The sequence below is a fragment of the Sinocyclocheilus anshuiensis genome, unplaced genomic scaffold (genome assembly GCF_001515605.1).
Source record: "Sinocyclocheilus anshuiensis isolate Anshui unplaced genomic scaffold, SAMN03320099.WGS_v1.1 scaffold130, whole genome shotgun sequence".
In the NCBI taxonomy this organism is placed as follows: domain Eukaryota; kingdom Metazoa; phylum Chordata; class Actinopteri; order Cypriniformes; family Cyprinidae; genus Sinocyclocheilus; species Sinocyclocheilus anshuiensis.
The window spans coordinates 1356835-1376823 of NW_015544207.1; the positions used below are offsets into that span (position 1 = coordinate 1356835).

The 19989-nt window shown below is 38.4% G+C and overlaps 1 protein-coding gene across 3 annotated transcripts in view; it reads right to left on the minus strand.

The window, feature by feature from the left end:
* Positions 1-19989, minus strand: part of LOC107697004 (zinc finger and BTB domain-containing protein 46-like) — a 75049-nt gene that overhangs the window by 36786 nt on the left and 18274 nt on the right. For all 3 annotated transcript variants that reach the window (XM_016497611.1, XM_016497612.1, XM_016497610.1), the window contains exon 2: positions 10312-11313. In XM_016497611.1, coding sequence (XP_016353097.1) covers positions 10312-11278 — 967 coding nt within the window. In that variant the 5' untranslated portion in view covers positions 11279-11313. The remainder of the gene's footprint in view (positions 1-10311; positions 11314-19989) is intronic.

A 19989-nucleotide genomic window follows, 5' to 3' on the forward strand; every position in this document is an offset into this window, starting at 1 on the left:
GGGGCTGAATAAAGCCCTCCTGTAGTGAATCGATGCGTTTTTGTAAGAAAAATATCCAAATATTTATTTTTACAATGTTATCATGAAACATTCTCTCTCACTTCCGCTAACCGTCAACAATTTTTGTCAAAAAATTTCTGTCACAGTTTATTCAAGTTAAACTGAACTTTTATTTTGACGGGTTGCTGTGAAGACCTTTAGGTTTCTGTTTGTATATGATATGATCAGGGGTGCACATAAGTGGTACACAGGTCCGCATGCGCGACCAAAATAAAAAATGCGCTGAGTAAATAAGCGCATTTGCGTACCGACATGGTTGACAGCTGTTAATGCACAATTACCATTTTAGATCGACAAACTGTAATACTGTATAAGATTTCTATTCAAACTGAAAGCATAAATCTAGGCTACCCGCTGCTGTTTTCAAAGCACAATGCAAAACTGACATTTCATTCACTGATGCGCTTCAGTCGGCAGCGCTAAACCCGGAAGCGCATATACTTACTTGCCGGCAACCCGCCAAAATAAAAGCCTGCTGATTTTAAGTTTGAAAATGATGAAAATTCATCTTAAAAAAGAAGTAAATATTAGCATTTTATATTTAAGTTTACTATAAAATAGTTGTATCTGTATTTAATACTCCCTTTTTATTTAAACAAATATAATAGTATTATCACACTTTATTATTTAGTTTATTATTTTATTTAAAAAATAAATAAAGAGCAACAATATTATCACTATGATTAATTTATTTTTTATAGTTGTATTTAATGGGTTACACTGTGTGCAGTGTGAGGACCAAACCAAATCTCCAGGTTCTCCTTCAGTCGGCAGCGCTAAACCCGGAAGCGCATATACTTACTTGCCGGCAACCCGCCAAAATAAAAGCCTGCTGATTTTAAGTTTGAAAATGATGAAAATTCATCTTAAAAAAGAAGTAAATATTAGCATTTTATATTTAAGTTTACTATAAAATAGTTGTATCTGTATTTAATACTCCCTTTTTATTTAAACAAATATAATAGTATTATCACACTTTATTATTTAGTTTATTATTTTATTTAAAAAAACTAAATAAATAAAGTGCAACAATATTATCACTACGATTAATTAATTTTTTATAGTTGTATTTAATGGGTTACACTATGTGCAGTGTGAGGACCAAACCAAATCTCTAGGTTCTCTTATGAGAACCAGGCCGAAAAACTTATGTGCACTCCTGGATATGATGATCGTTTTTCTCAAAAGAAATGGTAAATGCTCATGAAGTGACCTACTTTTGATTTATTCATCCAAAATTTGGCAAATTCCATGACATTCCGCATTATACAGTAAATTCCATTTTTTTGACTGGATTCCACGATTCTGTCTGCGTTTTCACATAGCAGAAATCATAGGGCCCTATAGTTGTGCTTTCCAAAATCCAACTTGCCATATTCCTTCTCCATTTAAAACTGATCCAGCTCTTTCCACACGCTCAAAGCTGATCTTTATACATTCTTATCTGTCCAATGCTTCAAGCTTTCTAAACATGTTTCAGTGTCTGTCACAAGTGCAGACAGGCCCTCTCCATAAAAAAGGTAAGAAACACAAGCATAACTTTTGAATAAAAGCAGGACAATCCCCGTAACATCCACTGCATCCGGAGACCAGCTTTGATTCTGATGGTGAGTGACGAGAGCGAAGCACATTCCCCCCACCCTGTGCATTGTGATTAATGGGATTATCCTCCATTAAACAGTGCATCACGATACTAAGTGGCTTGTCTCATTGTGTTCCTCTCAAGACATTTTTTACTTTGCAATAAACCAGTTGACCATGGTCTTCCCTCAAACAGGTTAATGTAAGGAAATATTTACCCAAGTGGGTGAGGATTGGTTTTGGACCGATTCCCAACAAGTGATGAAAAAAGTAAACGACAGAACCATGGCTTAGTGGTTACAGTATCAACTGTGCACAGACACATTGAGATTTGGTGATCATGCAGATTATTTGAGTTTTAGGCTGGATTTAGTAGATCCAATCTACTTTGTATATCAATCAAATGGTCCCCCAAAATAGCACAGAAAAGTAAATGTACGTGCATCTGTCATGTGCAAACTTTTGTTTCAAAGAAAATTTTTGCTGGCAGGGCATCTTTTCAGTGTTGCCCCATGAGACTGGGGAGAAGCCCAGATGGCAGAGATGGGCAGTGGGCCACTTTTGTTACTGATACAACACAGGAGCTGGAAGGGGATGATCTGCTATAAAAACTGGAACCTTCTACCATCCCTCCATCTCTGCTGAGTAGCTTGGGCATTCTGCTCCAAGGGCAGGGGGTGCTTACGTTTTGGAAAATGGCATTGCTATCATCGTCATCTTCACTGGCCAAAGCCGAGACACCGTGGTGCGCCCTGGCTTGAGGCACCTCTTGGTTTTAGAGGCCAAAGTGTCTATATATAGTGCATGTGTAAAGGATTCTGGGAGGGGTCGGGTATTCAGAGACCAGAGCACTGAAGCAGGAGGGAACACCACCATGAGGAAGTCTGGATTTTTCTGTCCATGATAAAGTCAAGAGTGTTCACTTTCAAAGAGACAGTGAGACACACAGGTGGGAGGTGTGGAGGAGTGACAGACATGTCATTTCCAAGCAAAGAGAGCGAAAGAGAGACAAGGACAGTGGGAAGAACCTAAAAACAGTTAGTGAACCTGAAACGTGAACAACAACAAAAATTATAAATTGACCAACAGCAACAAATAAAGGAAGAGTTTCCTGCTACACACTCACAGCACTTTATGTGATTATTCTCTGAATTTTAAAAAACATTTCTGACTGTTGTAATTGACACAAACAGTAAACTCACATTAGGTGGAAAAACCCCCAGAATATTCCCTTTCAGAATTAGGCAAATCAGCTGACTTGGTGGCCATCTTGGTAACTCCCTGGGGCAGCTATTTCTAATTGTTGCAAATACTACATGAAAGAAGAAAGATTCCGAAGCTGTTTGCCAAGCTTATTTTTAAACTGCATTTGTCAAATCAATAAAATCTGACCACAAAACAGTCCTGAATGTTGTCTCTTTAGTACAAATCAGGCTATTTTTCAGGGTCATGTATGATAAACATTATTTTTGCAATTATTTTCAAAGCTGTTCAAATTAATGCACAAAATACAAGCAAAGATTGGATCTTGTAACCGAACGGCAAGACTTCATTTCCAACAGATGCTATAATACGTGTTGTGATTTCTCTCATTGGTCACACTTTATTTTAAGGTCCAATTCTTGCTATTAACAAACCATTAACTAGGATTTTTGCCTCAATAAATTACTAATTTGCTGCTTATTAATAGTTAGTAAGGTAGTTGTTATGTTTAGGTATTGGGTAGGATAGATTAGGGATGTGGAATATGGTCGTGCAGAATATGTGCTTTTATAAGTACTAATAAATAGCCAATATGTTAATAATAGGCATAGCAACTAGTTAATAGTGAGAATTGGTCCCTATACTAAAGTGTTACCCTTTCACTCCTTTTACCTGTACTTAAACTAACCTTTAAAGATTCTATACACTGACCAATTAATACCTAATTATCTGGCCTGGTTCACCTTATTGTAGTTGAAGAGACTTGTTCTAGTAAGGGAGGAACAGAGGGAGACTGAAGAGAGAGGCGAGAGAATGGCATAGAGCGAGGTGGAACACAAGAACTCTGTCTGACAGTCTGACATGACGCCTTACCCCAGAACAAACAAGCATTCAGCTACATTTAGGGACAACCCAGAATGCCATGGGGGAGACAGAGGGAGAGAGAAAGAAACAGAGAAACAAGAGAACGAAAGAGAGAGAAGATAACTGTAAAGGACATCTAGTGGGATGGTGGGTCTCAATCAAAAGAAAATAGGAAGGCACATCGGACGAGGGACAGAGAGGGAGGAAAAAGAAACAGATGAGGGATGGAGTGCGAGAAGAAAAAAGTAAAAGTTTAACTTGTGAAATATGAAATCTATTTTGGTTTTAATAGAGAGGAAGGAAATATGAAAGTAGATTATTAAACTGGGAGAAAGCGACGAGGGAGGGGAAAAATCCAGAGGTGTTGAGGGTGGGAGGGTTGAGATCTGTTCACGATGTTTTAAATATTAAAGCTATTTCAGGTTTAATGAGGTGTAAATACTATGGGGAGAGTGGTAAGAGGATGGGGGTTAAAGGGGCCTCACTCTCATTATTTCAAGCACACACCTTTTGACTATAGAGACCCAGAGAAAGAGAAGTGAGAGCGAGTGTAAAAACAGAGAGATAGAGCTGATGAGCTAGGAAAGACACAGGGCTGAGAGAAGGATGACGACAGAATCGGAAGGACATTGAATGGAATATTAACTGAATATTAAATTAATAAATGAAATACTGAGTGAATGAGTCAGTCAGTCAGTCAGTGAATGAATGAATTATTGCATTAATGAATGGAAGAAAGACTGAGTAAATGAAAGAGTGAATAATGAATGGAGGGTGCATGAATGAATGAACAAGTGAGTGAGTGAGTGAGAAAGTGAGAGTGAGTTATAGTCATTAAGTGAACAAATGAATGAAGGAAGGGAGGAAGGAATGAGTGAGTGAATGAATGAATGAATAATGGAGTGAATTAATGAGTAAGCCAGAGAGTGAGTGAATAAATGAGTCAGGAAGAATGAATGGGTGATTCAGTGAATTAATGAACTAGTTAGTGAGTGAGTGAATAAATAAATTAGTGAGTGAGTGAGTGAGTGAGTGAGTGAATGAATGACTGAACGAATGAGTCATTAAGTTAACAAATAAATGAAGGAAGAAAAGAAGGAAGGAGGGAAGTAAGGAAGGAAGGAATAAGTGAGTCAGAAAAGAATGAATGAGTCAGAGAGTGAATAAAAAAAATTAGTGATTGAATGAATTTGTGAGTGAGTGAGTGAATGACTGAATGAATGAATGAGTGAGTCAGAATGAATGAATGAGTGAGTCAGTGAATGAATGAATTTGTGAGTGATTGATTGAATGACCAAATGAACAGGTAAAAATTAATGAGTGAGTGAGTGAGTGAGTGAGTGAGTGAATGAATGAATGAGTCAGTAAGAGAATGAAAAAATCAGTCAGTGAATAAATGAATGAGTGAGTGAATAAATGAATGAGTGAGAGAATAAATAAATTAATTAGTAGGAGTTAGTAAAGGACTGATTGAGTAGCGAAGGCATGAATAAGTGAATGAATACATGAATGAGCGAGTTTTTATAGAGCAGTGGGTGAGAGGCCAGAGGTTAAATTCTCAGAGGAGAGTAAATAGAAGTGATGTGTTGAGGCTGAGCTGAAGTTCATGTGTATGTGTGTTTGCTATGATGAACAGGATTAGATTAGATGAGCTCTGCTGTGAACATGTCAGCCGCTCATTGAGACAAGTGCAAAGTTATGCCATAGACTGCTCTATTAAACACACAACACTTGCTAAATATTTCAACACTGTTTATACATGTCAGACGCTTCATTATCATCTGTGTACATGTGTGTGTTTTCTTCACATACACACTCTGAAATCAGATACAAGCACTCAATCGCCACATGTACATATCTGCATCTGTACACAAATAAATACAGATACTTAAGAAAGCACACACTTCCCTTTTAACAACAACTTTAAAACAGAATAACACGTCAACAGCACAACAACCCATATGCATGGGTGAATGATCTAAATGTGGGATTTTTGTCTCGTCTTGCTGTGGAAAGGGGAAGGCCACAATGATCTTATTTTCCTAATCTCTTTCTGATCAAGTGATAGCTATGCTCATGAACAAATAATCTAAAATAAAATATCAGTGACCATTTCCTGACCAGTCTAAAAAATCCCCCTGATGACAGCGTGAAGTTCACAGCCACAGCCAACCACAGAAACCCCCTCTTCATCAGGGAGTAAACCTACAACACGAACAACACTCAAACTAACAAGCCACTTTCACACACAGATACCATGGCATCGCATCAGAGACGCGCTGGGTAAATTTCCTTTTGAAATGTCACTCTTTGGTGGTAATTTTCTGACCTGACAAACGAGTGTCATGCTAATGCTAACTGTAGAGGCCTCTAGCATCAGACACAGGCTGTAGAAAAAATACTGATACAATAACTAGTGTTGTTTTAAGGGTCTATGAAACATGGAGCTGTGACTCAGGTCTGTATTACAGACATTGTGGGTTTGTTTGTAAGCGAAGAGTGTTGCTGCTCGCTCAAAAGAGGTCTGGCTTTTGGAAGAGCGCTGAGCTTCTACATTACACACTCCTGATAATGAGTAATGAAATCATAGCACATGTAAATGGGTGGGGACAAACTGATATAGCTACTTTTAAAAACATCAAAAAAGTGTAGGATGATGGGAAGAAAGATGAGCACTATATGACAACAAAGAAACAAACACAGGCATCGTTGATAGCAGCAGCTTCTCTCACAAACTTTGCTGTAGACTCAGGTTGACTTAAATATACTTTACACAAAGACATGAAAGCAAAACAAATCTATCTACTAAAATCTAGCTTAATTTCATGCTCCATTTACAACCTGGTCTCAAAACAAAACATGAATATTTTACAATTTTGTATTAATTTATACGATGTGATTTGTACGGAAACCTATATGGCATAAGCAGATCATATGAAAACGTACACATTAATTCGTACAAGTTTATACAAATCAGCCACCAATTTGCCAATATGTAAAATAGTTTTAAATTGCCATGAGAGTGTGTTCCAGTTGAGTCCACTTAATTCACAAAGCAATATACCATATAAGACAATAAAATCATGTTGCATTCTTAGTGTTGCCACAAGGGGGGCACAATTAGCAGATATGAGCGTAAACTCTTCTTCTATGGTCAGCTTTATCTTTCAAATCAACTACTGTCAGAGAAAATGTTTGAAGAGACTTTCCTGTTGTACTAGCTATACTAACTTGCTAGCTAAGTAAATAACAAAACATCGATTTTTCTGCCACAGACAACTGAGAGTAACTCTACTGCCCCCTTGTTCCCGCCAAAATAATACAAGAACATTATAAAACAGCATTGTATGTTTGTACATTGCTAATGTATGCTTCTAATGTGCTGGCTAAACATTGGTGTCTCTCTTTGCGCACTTGCGCCAAATATGTTTCTAGTACACCTACGCAAGTTATCTAAAATATTATCTAATGATTTGACAAAAAACATGAACGGAATCACAGAATCCAGTCACAAAAACTTAATTTTCTGTACAATGTGGAATGTTTTGGAATTTGGGAAAATATGGATGAATAAACCAATAGTAGGGCTGTATACTTAATCAAATCGCAATATGGAATAGTGTCCGCAAAAATGCATTGGAAATAAATTAAAATAAATATAATCCAGAAAACGTGTAATTTGAGAAAAACTATTTTAAACTTAGCAGAATGCAACAAACAAAAATGTAAACCATTTAAACCATACTGACTGTAATATTGTGATGTTTCCCCAAAGTTTGGGAATCTGTATTCCAGGACACCTGCCCATTATAACGCCTGCATATTCTGCAACAAGTTTCAACACCTGCAAACATCTGCTAAACATCCAGTGTGACCTCACATCCCCTCTCTAGAACTGTGATGGCTTGATGCCTCATGTTTGTCAGTGGTCAGTAAGGCGCTCTGAAAGGGAATGTCCATTCAACAGGGGCCTGAACAAGGGCGCAGTGAAACTTAAGCACATGTGCAAAGAATAACTGGTATGCAAACAGTCCCTATAGCATGATCTGAGTCTTATCTTACAACATTCATGAAGGAAACCGTATCGATAAGATGATTAGGATAATATTTTAGCAGACAAGAGAAGCAGCCAGAAGCTTTAGACAGTAGCCTGACTGTCTTTTTGGTCTTGGCTGCCTAATCATGTTAAAAACCATATCCTCTCTCTCACACACACACACACACACACTTCACAAAGTGCAGGTTGAGAAATATCCTGCTGCTCGCCAGAAATTCATACCAGTAGCATGGTAATTTAGATATACAGTTCTATAAACATGCCAACCACCAATTACAAGCTTCTTAAAACCATTAGTCTGTGCACAATGCATCTTGGACATCAGCATCCTGAGATCCCATTTACTGCTGTCAGCAAACGGCAACCTTAACCGTGCAAACCATTACTCCTGCAACTAGACACTTCCTGTGCCCTTTAACCAAATCTGAGAAAAGTCTAGCTGCTGACTGGACCTCAGCACGGACAGAAATCACTTATGAAGGCATTTATAGAGTCCCTCTAATTACTAAAGCTGTCATGTTGTTTAAATGAGATTTAAACATGTTCATGTCACATATAACAGGTGGGTGATAAAATACACACCCACAAAAAAAGAATCCTTGTTTATTTAAACAAAGCAAACCATCCTGGCCACAGTAGCTGCTCGCTTAGGCTTTGGACACACATGTCTGCCTCAACTCCTCAAGAATCCACCAATTCAGTAGGAAAATTACAGCTGAGTCCAAAACCCAAAGCAGGGCATGAGGGCTTTCAGAACATGCCATCTTTCTCTCACCCTGATCTGACTCGTCCAAGCCTGAGCCTGTTTTGTGTACCAAGCAATATTCTCATCTTCACTGAGGATCGGCCCATTTTATCAAATGACATCCAAAGCAATTTGCCGTTTTGCAAGTCCTCGGTTCCTTAGCGGACTGAGATTTACACACGGTTAAGAGGGATGATTTTAGATTTGAAAATGTTTCAATTCCATTTAGAACGTAATTAAATTGACCTCAAAAGCTTGACTAGCATATTAGTTTGGCTTATAGGGGCCAGTGCGTGAGGAATATAAATGTGTACTATTTGTGTCGCACACAAAGGTACGGGTGTGACTTTTGTGAGCATGCGTGTGTATGCAGTACAGTGAGCCAGTGTGTACTTAGATGTGTGGAGTCTTGCACTTGATGTTTGATCTGTGGGGTTGGGTCAGCGAGTGCAGTTATTTCTGTTGGAGCCGCAGTTAGCAGGGCTGGCAAACAGAGAGGATGAGAGAGTGCCTCGAGAGTTAAGTAGGTAAACTCACGCTAAGCTGATGCAGATCTCCACGAATTCCCCTCCCTCTCTCCTTCACTTTATCCCTTCTTCTCCACACTTCAGAAGACCTTGGGGCACCCCCCGTCCCAACACACTCGCACACACACATACAATTTAATCCTCATACCGCCACCAAGGTCAATTCAATTATCCTGTTTTCTTAAAGTGTGTGTGTGCCCATTTCACAGTCGGCCTGCACAAATACACCAGAGATTAGAGCTGCCACACTTTTAATGATCTACATACCTATAAGCAACAGTATCCGAGACAGGTAGGGCCTCATCCCCGCTTGCTGGCGTGATCTGTTCCTCAGCACGGATTTTGTTTTTAGGTTGATGAGGTTGCCTCGCGTCCCATGTGTCTTTCCGATGTTAATGAGGAAATTAGTTTTTTCAACCCCAAATTCCCCACCTCAATCTGTAGTTTGTCATGCTGCTATACTATTAGTGCTACAACAATAATTTTCAACTTCATCAGAGTTCTATTTCTATCTGGGTTCGAATTATACAATCAAACACGGTGGCAAAGTATTACAGAAGACCTGACTCTCACGGGATCCACGAGGCAGTGCTCGCAACGATGAGAAACAAACTTTGTGACTGTTAAAAAGTATGGTCCACATAGTATGAATGAGTGTAGTACGAACAGAGGAGGACAGTAACTAAGTACATTTACTTGAGTATTGTACTTAAGTACACTTTTTGAGTATCTGCACTTTACTTGAGTATTATTTTTTAATGTAATCCGGACACTCTTACATCCAACACCTACAATGTCAGCTGTATCGCTTCACTGCCATTTACAACTCCTCTCCTGAAGCCTTGTGGGATAGGAAAGTGTCCATTGGATGTGTACTGTTTCATGAATACCAGGATATAGAAATACTACTTATTTCATGCAGTTTGCACCTACTATTTCTAGGATGGGCAACTCCGGTCCTGGTGGGGGCACTGTCCTGCAGAGTTTAGCTCCATCCCAAATTGAACATAGCTGAAATATCTAACCAAAGTCTTCAGGATTACTAGAAAATTAAGTGTTCTTGATTAGGGATGGAGCTAAACTCTGTAGGAAAGTGTCCCTCCATAACCGGAGTTGCCCATTCCTGTACTATATAGTAGGCATATTCAGTCTCTTCTGCAAGACCAAACATCCTTTGATGAAAGGTCAACAATCGGCTCGATGATGTTTTCACAATGTGATATCATGACAGTAATAAAGGAAGCAATAAAGCAACCAGTACACAGTAATCCTACCTGGAATGTCCTGGTTGCCGTAGCTCCAGCCTGGATTGGACAGCATGGATGGCAGCGGTGACGCTGTCCGACTGTCCCCTTCATTCTGTTGGGTTATGTGCCTGACCGTGTCCTTGTTTTTGCGGTTCTTCCTGCGGCCCGTGCCAGGGGGTTGCCAGCCCCCCTCTCCTCGTCCACCTTGCTCCCCAGGCGTGCCTTGTGCTCCTCGGCCAGCCCCATCTTGTAAATTGGAGGGGGAGACCTGCTCCTCTTTGACCTGGACAGAACGGTAATCAGCAGGCCACAAGGGCTGCAAACAAGCATCCTCCTGGCTCTCATGGCTTTTGGGTTCCTGGTCTTCTTTGCCGTAGTTGCTACCGCCTTCGTGGCAGCTAGCGATGGCTGAGTCTCCAGATGAGTTTGCCGGGCTGGTGCGTCTGGCCATCCACGGCGAGGAACTGCGGGCCGAGATCATGGACGCCAGTGCTTCCGAGGCTCCGCCCACACCGGGCCCAGCCCCGCCTCCCATAGAGCTCACCACATTGCCCATCTCAATATCCGCAAGTTCATCTGCAAGCTCGGAGCGAATGCTGATGTCTAGCGCTGCCTTGATGAAGCCGTGACATGCTTGCACTATGTCGGTCATCTGCAGGTAGCTGGCAGCCGACATCACTTCAATCACATTCTTGCTTGTGAGCGCCAAGTGGGCGGAGTACATGAAGTCAAGGATGGTCTTGAAGCCTTGAGCTGTGACGATATCCAGGTGCGTGATGGTGGCCTGCTGCTCTGAGCCCTTCTTCACCTGGCAGTAAAGCGTCTTGAAGTAGCGGCTGCTGCCCAGCAACACGTTCTTGTGCGCTTTGAAGATCTTGCCCTCCACGACCACACACACGTCGCACAGGATGCCGTGCTGCCGCTGCTCATTCAGCTCCCGCAGGAGCTGCCGGTAGTGCGACGTGATCTCCATGTCTTCCTTCCGGTTATTCATTGGACTAACGGGTGGCTGCTTCTCCTGAACAGAGTCTGGAGGAGGACAACGTACAATACACAAACCCTAGTTAGTACAGTTGCAGTAGATGCAAGAAACAGACCACAAGTTTCTGCATAAAGAGAGAATAGCAATGTCTGGAATGAAATACTACTGTAGCTCACACTAATAGTAGACTACTGTGAAACAGTTGGCATTATTTAACAACAAACATTTTAAAAAGTAGTATGCCACATTGTTGTCATACATTAAGTATGACCACATTAAGTTCCATGTGAGTGCCATCCAGTTATTGTTATCAATAAAAACTGTTATATTGCATTTTGCAATTTAAAACGTGCTGCAAAAGTTAAGCTTAACAGAACATTATTTTCAGCATAATGTTGATTACCAGAAAAAATCATTTCGACTTAAAGCAAAAATACGTACAGTAACTCGCAATTGAAGTTCCAGTCTCTGGAGGGTTTAAGGGACAAAATATGAAGGTCTTATTTTTGTTAAGGCAATTACATTTAATTAAAAAAACAATAATGTTTGAGGTGTACAGTTATTTAAATTTGGGCCATGTCTAAATTATTTTCTGCTGTAATCAACATTATACAGCAAATTCTGTTTTGATTGAGCTTGTGTTGATAGATCCTAGAATGTTCCCTTATTTTTTGCTTATCTAATCAAATAACAAGACAATAAAAAAGAGATGATAAATAACTGTCAAATTAAATGCATCACATTGTGGGATACAGTATTGTGCGAAGTGTGCTCTGTTGTTTGCTTCACATTTTTGCAATCCTGGTATTCTATAAATATAGGCAATTCACATACTATGCACAGTTTACAAACTACATACTGTAGAAATATAACAATGATGTTATTATGTCAATCCAAACACAGCCAACGACTGAACAGGAGGCTCAGATTAATACAGTAAATGTAAATCATCCTGTCTGGACACAATGGTTAAAATCATCTTAAAGCAACAAATACTACCATGTATACACACAAATATACTTTACAATTTTAATTTGGTTTTTATTGCATTGCAATAATGAGAATGGGATTCCTTTATTTGCATTACTGAAGGCTACTGAGAATTGTGAGTTAATGTGCTTAACTGTCATGAAAATAATGTCATGATGCAATTACAGTCCTAAAATTGGCTTCTTTTTATTTAGTTTTTATATTTTGGGGTGAAATGCAACCCAGTCAATATTTGACAGTTTTTGTGAGATTTACCCCATGCTCCCCCCCTCTTCCCAGCTGAGTGTGTCTTGTGTTTATAGTTTCTCTCTCTTTCCTCTGTGCACATTCAAGCACAATACATTGCCTCGTCTAGCTCTCCTCCCCCATCTCTCTATCTTAATGATTATAGCAGAGATGCTCAGGTGTTCACTGTTCAACCCTTTAATCACGATGTTTTTCTGTTCATTTTATTAGCTGCCAAATAAAATCACCCAGTGAGTGTGTAAAGCACTTTAACACAATCATCGTCTCTCCTCTTTTCACTTTTCTCTTTTTTGTTACTAAATTGTTTCATTTAATTAGCATTTTGTGAGTTAGTTGAATAATAAAGTGGAAAATGGAGCTGCCAAACAGATAATTCATTTTTAGCGAATAAAGGTGATGGCTGTAGCCCAGCAGACAATCAGCCTCAAGCCATCAGAGCTGGCCAATGCATGTCACCTGCTTCAGAATGGCATTTTAGTGACATTTAGTGCTTAAATTACTTTTTATGGAGATAGAAGACCTCAGTAATAACAACTCAAAGCTATGGTCAATTTCTTCTGTCAGGGTTTGTGCTGGTAGGCGTCTTTTATGAAGTTAGGTTTTCCGTGATGAGTGAGAATTTCTAGATTTTGATGCTGCGCTCCATGAAAATGCAATTCTTCACTTGATTTAACATCAATCTTAAGACTCTTCGAAATGCATAAGAGGTTACCAGCAATTTCAGGGATTGTCAATAGTCACACTACTTAAACAATTTAAAGTTGTTTTGCACACAAAAATGAAAACCTTAAAATGAAGCATCTAGTTCCTGATTGCGAGGCCCAAGATTTAACAATTTTGTACTATTTAACCAAATCTATTTCACACAATTTGACAGATTTCCCCACAAAGTATTGCAAAAAATTTGAAAAAAAATAAAATAAATCTGCAGATTCCTGGGCCTTTAAGGGGTTAAAAGGGTTGGGAAAAAATTGGAAGAGGAAATTTTTTTTTTTTTTAATTATTATTTTACAATTATTCTCATAGTTATTTAGTTATAAATATTTGTTATTAAAGCAACACAAGCAAGAGTAGCCTGCAATGTGTCTAAGTCACTGTTACCAATTTAAAAAATCACATATTCAAACTAGCAACGACTGTTTGAGCAAGTAACAATATTGCATTTATACAACACTTCAATACAGGAAAATGTAATATTGAGCAACTTACATTTTAGACACTATATTATATGTTACTTTGTTTTTGCTTTACAATCAGCTGAGTGAATGATTCAGTGACTCATACTGTACATGAAGGCAGCCACTTGTTTTGTTCCTGAATAAATCAGTGGTTTTGATTGATTTGGTTGAGTAAATAATTCAGTGACTTACTCATAAAGACTTGTTGCGACCTACTGGCATATCGATGTAAGTGACTGGGTGCCGTCAAAATGAGAGTCCAAATAGAACTCCTTAATGATGAATTTGTTTCTTACAAACATGCAACTTTTCGCTTCAAAAGATGTTAAATGATGGACTGGAGTGGTGTGGATTATTGTGATGTTTTTATCAGCCGTTTGGACTCTCATTCTGACGGCACCCATTCACTGCAGAGGATCCATTGGTGAGCAAGTGATGTTCAAATGAAGCAAGAAATGTTAAATTTCTCCAAATCTGTTCTGATGAAGAAACAAACTCATATACATCTTGGAGGGCCTGGAGTAAATGTTCAGCAAATATTAATTTTTGAACTATTTCTTTAATGGTCATAAAAAATGCTTAAATTTAGCATAAAAATTATCTAGTCTTTGTAAGGTTCTCCCATAGACCAATTCATGAGTAGATGAACTAACATCTCTCACTAACCATGATTTCACCGACACTCAGAGACGCAACTTCTTGCGGCACATGCACCTACATATTCACACATACACACACAAAGATATCCCCAATAGTCTAGACTTCCCCACTAGCATCCTCTATGAGCAGCACAGAAGCCGTCCTGGTTGGGCTAAATCGCAGGGACGTGGAGTGTTACCAAATGGGGCCATGATTTGTTTTGTGAGCGTTCAGGCTGTCAGCTCACATCGGCCCGACTGCTGCGTGACAGCTCCCATTCACTATAGTGACAGCAGCGTTTGCTGCGGGGCCGGCACACTTCAGGTCATGTTTAGGAAAGTTCCTCTCAACCTGATGGCTTGTAAGATCAAATCAATCCTCTGCCTCTCCCATGTCCACTTGTACAAATACACCTTACCTGGAAGACTGAAAGAAGAAGAGAATGACAGTGACAAGTGACTTTTTTTTTCTTTTTAATAGTTTTAAGTTAGCCTCCAACTGCTTCGCTTGAGGCTTTTTGATTTGATTGCCTATAATGCAGTCGTTCGACTCATTCTAAAGAACAAAAACTGAACAATGTTAGCGATTTAAAGGGATAGTTTACCTAAAAATGTGATGCACTTTTACTCACACAAAGCTATAGTATGGTTTCAGAAGACTTGGAATATGAGTCATATAAACCAATTTATGACTTGTATGGTGCTTTTTGTCCTTTCTATTAATCTTTCCTTTTGTGTTCCACTTAAGAAAGAAAATTCAAGCTTTTTTGGAACAACATACCCTCTCAGAAAAAAAGGCCCAAAAACTGTCATGGGGTGGAACCTTTTCAAATTGTATATCTTTGTACCTTGTAAAGGATGCGTATTACTACCTTGTAGGTACATATTAGCACCTAAATGGTAACATCTTAGCACGTAAACATTGCAATTTAGCACCTTTTGAAAGGATACCACCCTAGTGGCTTTTGTACCGTGGAGTGTAAAGGTGACAGAATTTTTGTATGGACTATCCCTTTAACATCAGAGAATCTTTCCATCTATTCCCTTTCAACCCCTAAGACCAATTTATTTTTCTCTGACAATGAGTAGTAATGGCTCAGTAAATAACGGCACTTTGCACCCCAGGCTCCCCAAATTAGTCAGTTCTTTTCATGTGACTATTCAGAACTACTTCAACTGTGCAACCAACAATGAATATTAATATCTCTTCGTTGGCCGACCGAGTTACATGACAATCTGGGCAATCAAGTGCAAAACAACAATAAACATAAACAACACAATTGACAGACGTGTAACACAGCTAAACACTGAATGAGACAGAATGAAGTCAGACTAATCAGATTTTCTGCTTCACTGGAACTTGAAGCATCTGAAGCTTGTTAGACAAAAAAGAGAAACACATAATAGACAGCAGGTTCACGTAACCTTAGTGAACCATACAGACCGCAAGTGCAGGTGCAAATATTTCATATTTTGGGAAAGGCTTCATGCAAGAGCAATATTTTGATTGATTTAAAATGGCCATTAAAGTTCATTGCAATAACTAACAAATCAAAGAGTTAATTTTAATACATGCTTTTGTTTGACAAGTGAAACAGGACATTTAAAGTGTAGGGCGTATCTTGATTTTATACTTCTGAAATTGATTGGACAGTGAAAGTGGATGTGAATGATAAAATACTGTGCACCGATTTGTCATTCACAACATGACCAGAAACTTAATAGGGTCAATTTTGATGTTGACTTTAAAAAAAGGATTTTCACGCACTCCAAAAGTAGGCTGATGGCTTTAAATGAAGCTCTCGGACTGCATTCAATTACAGTGAAATTGTCAGCAAAAAAAATCCCTGTAAAACTACATCATCTAACACTGTTCTTCAGATGATTATACATGATTGGAAGCAATTGCTTGAATAAGGCTTGATAACCACTATCCATCAATGTGTCAGCACCAGGAGCACAACATCGTGATATTATCAACCCTGTCTTACATCGCAGCTACTGAGTTCACAGTTTACAGCCTAACTGCAGTCCAGCTTTCGTCCGCACCAAAATAGAAGGTGTAAGAAGTGGTAGTAGTAAGGTTAAGGTTAGGCCTGTAATGGGATTGGAGGGAAGAAATGTGCAAAAAATGGAGGCCAGAGCAGCCTAAGTCTCTGAGGATAGAGTGTTAAAGAGTGCCACCACCGCTTACAGTTCCTGTCACCCACAAACACTCAGATCTGGAGTGACTGGGTTCCTCCGGTCAAGTAAACACACACACACTTGCACACAAACACCCATGCATATACGTCTATGTATGCTCTTCCTTATTTTCGTAGAGGTGGTTCTGATATTATTCTTGGAGGGGACGGGGGAAACAAGGCCATCTTTCTTTTTCTTTTACTTTTCGTTTCTGTGCATGATGGTGGGAAGGACAGTCGTGACATACGAGGAGGTGGCGGAAATAGGAAGGGTGGGAGGAAGAGGGAGACAGCGAGAGCTCAGAGGGTGTAAGTCATGTATGCATCAGTGTGTTTCTCAGGCAGCCAGTCATTTTAAACCACTCAACTGGACATCAGGGCCATTATCCGAGGGGTTAATCCCCAATTTCACAGAGCTGGCAACAGGCAAAGTGGAACAAAAAGGGTGCAGGCCTTTAAAAAAATTGCATAAATGTATTCTACAACAGCAGCCAACATACAAAAACATTAAATAGAAAGGCAAGTTTGAAACTTTCTTTCAAAATTCATGAAAGTTTTATGATGGCTTCATGAAGCTCAGCCGCAGCATATTAAGTCATAAAACAGCTAAATTTAATTAGGGAACGGCTACAAGCGTATGCCTTTCCAGCTGGTGGTAAAATCCTTAATTGACTGATCCAACAGCTGTATAAATGTGGTCAGACCGAGACAAAAAAAGTAAATGAATCGTTAAACGAGGAGTATTGGTATTAAAAGATTAGCCAAATAAAAGTAAATAAACAGAAAATGAGAATTAAGCACAACTAAATATGGTTACGGGCGCTAAGCTGGGGTATTTTTTTTTTTTAAAACATCTAGAAGAAATTCACAAAGAATGCAAGTGTTACGACAAATACAGAGAGAAATGAGCTGAGGATAAAAGGTGGATACATTTAGTCTCACTATTTATAACTATTAGGGTAGCAATATAAATAGACTCAAGCAAATGAGGAGGAAAAAAGGTGTTTTGGCTTTGATACACTGCATCGACAAATACTAGATGGTTAAAGCTATTTCTAAAATTCATTAATGAGATATCAGCACATGTAAAGCTTAACATAAAGTGTTCATATATGTTCAAATATAAATATATATTAAGATACATAAACTGTATTAGTAGTATACTGTTTAATGCAAGAATATTTATTAATATTAATGAAAATCTTAAATCATGATAATGATAACAGTAAGTACCAAAATTGATTAATTCACTCTCAAAGCTAGCTAATTGGAAGTGAGTTACGATATGTTCTCTGGAACAATCTGTTCTAGGTACAGTATGATTAATAGATAAATAGCATGGGGGACATCGGTGCAATATATTTGACTGCAGCAAAAGCGACTTCAAATCTCAGATACTTTATGTGCTGCCATTTTGCTGGTGTTTTCAGTATTTAAATGTTTTAATCAGGACTAGCAGTCAATTAAAAATGTAATTAAATTCTATTATATGCTGATCAATTAATCAACATTATTGCAGTTACTTGCACACATGAATGTTTGCTAAGAAAAGCTCGCAAATGAAGATAATTAAAAGAAAAAGTTTTTGTGGCATGTAAAAGCCTTGAAAAGACGAAAATGACTTTAGAAGTCTTTATATAGGCCTACACTACTGTTTAAAAGTTTGTTTGTTTTTTAAAGAAATTAAAACTTTTATTCAGCAGGGATCCATTAAATGGATCAAAAGTGACATTAAGGAAATTTAGAATATTACAAATGATTTCTGTCAAATAAATGCTGTGCGTTTGAAATTTCTATTCATCAAAGAATCCAGAATGGTTTCCACAAAAATATTAAGCAGCACAACTGTTTTCAACAGTGATAATAATCAGAAATGTTCCTTGAGCAGCAAATCCTTCTGAGAACCAGAAATAAAAAGCTTTGTGAATTTAGTATTTTTTTATGTCATTACATTGTTTAGAGCAGTGGTTCCCAACCCTGGTCCTGGAGGCACCCCAACACTGCACGTTTTGCATGTCTCCTTAATCAAACACACCTGATTCAGGTCATCAGCTCATTAGTAGAGACTTCAAGACCTGAAATTGGTGTGTCAGAGAAAGGAGACATGCAAAATGTGCAGTGTTGGGGTGCCTCCAGGACCAGGGTTGGGAACCACTGGTTTAGAGCATAAGAAAAAAATGGTAAAATAACATTTTTGAAAAATGATATTTTATTCATATGTTATGCTATGTCCTCTGTAGAGGACACCAGGACTCAGTTTTTCTACAAATAAAATGACAAGAATAAACATGAAAAGGCAAAAACAATCAATTTTTAGGTTTCAGGATTTTTTTATACCTGACTTTGTTTAAGGATGGTTCTCAACTATGTTATAAAATATATAACAAAATGATTTGATATACCATTTTGCTTTATGCAATATGTGTGTAAAAATGCCATAAACTGGTTTTCCCATTAAGCACAATGTTATCTATACACTGTATCTAATTTGCATATTAAAGTGCTGTTGGGACAGCATGTTGAAAAAAGAAGTGTAATAATGGGAGTAGTAATTGGCCAGATTTTCATAATAATATCTAATATCTCATAAGAATATTGATATATAATTTGTTTTCCTATTCAATTATTTTGTCTCCCAAAATGCATAATAAACATGCTTTTAGTCCTGGTGTCCTCTACAGTGGACATGTATGAAATGATGTCCTGTTTCATAACAGGAAGTCATATTTTGATTTGAAACCCCATAACATTTTCCTGAGATGTTGATTTATGACAAACAATTTGAAAATTAATCAGATTTAAATGATAATTACAAAATATTATCATATTTCCATAAGGATGTACAATTTTATCACTAAATTAATGTCAGCCATTTTTAAAAACCAAGGAGAGGGAGTGGTCACGGTGAAACATCCAATCATTTGGTATCTCTGGAAAGCCCTGAAATGTGCTCTGTACAGGACATCCAGACTTAAAACTGTGTCATGTGAGGTCTCAGAGAAATTCAATAAAATATAATGTCCACTACAGAGGCAAAAACTCCATAGCTGGGTCTCAGGAGGATATTAGAATGATTTCTGAAGGACACTCATCCAGGCCATCCCATACACCCAAACAAATTCTAAAACACAGACAACCCTATTTTTTGTATGGCCATCACAAAATGAAGACTGGAGTAATGATGCTGAAAATTCAGTTTTGCATCGCAGGAATAAATTATTTTAAGATATATATTCAAATAAAAAACAGTTCTGAAAGATAAATACATAAATAAAACAAGGAGAAGAAGAAGAGGTTGGATTTGTTCTCTCTGCGAGCTGACCCTATATCTCTGCATTGACTGAGCAGTACTATCTCAGTGTCTTTAGGCAAGACTCCAGCTGGCCCAGGTGACAAGAGCCTGTCACACCACCGAGAATGTGACAAGAGCGGATCTAAAAGGCTTTGAGAGTCTTAACCCCTCCGCTCAGCTCCACCCGGCTCAGCAC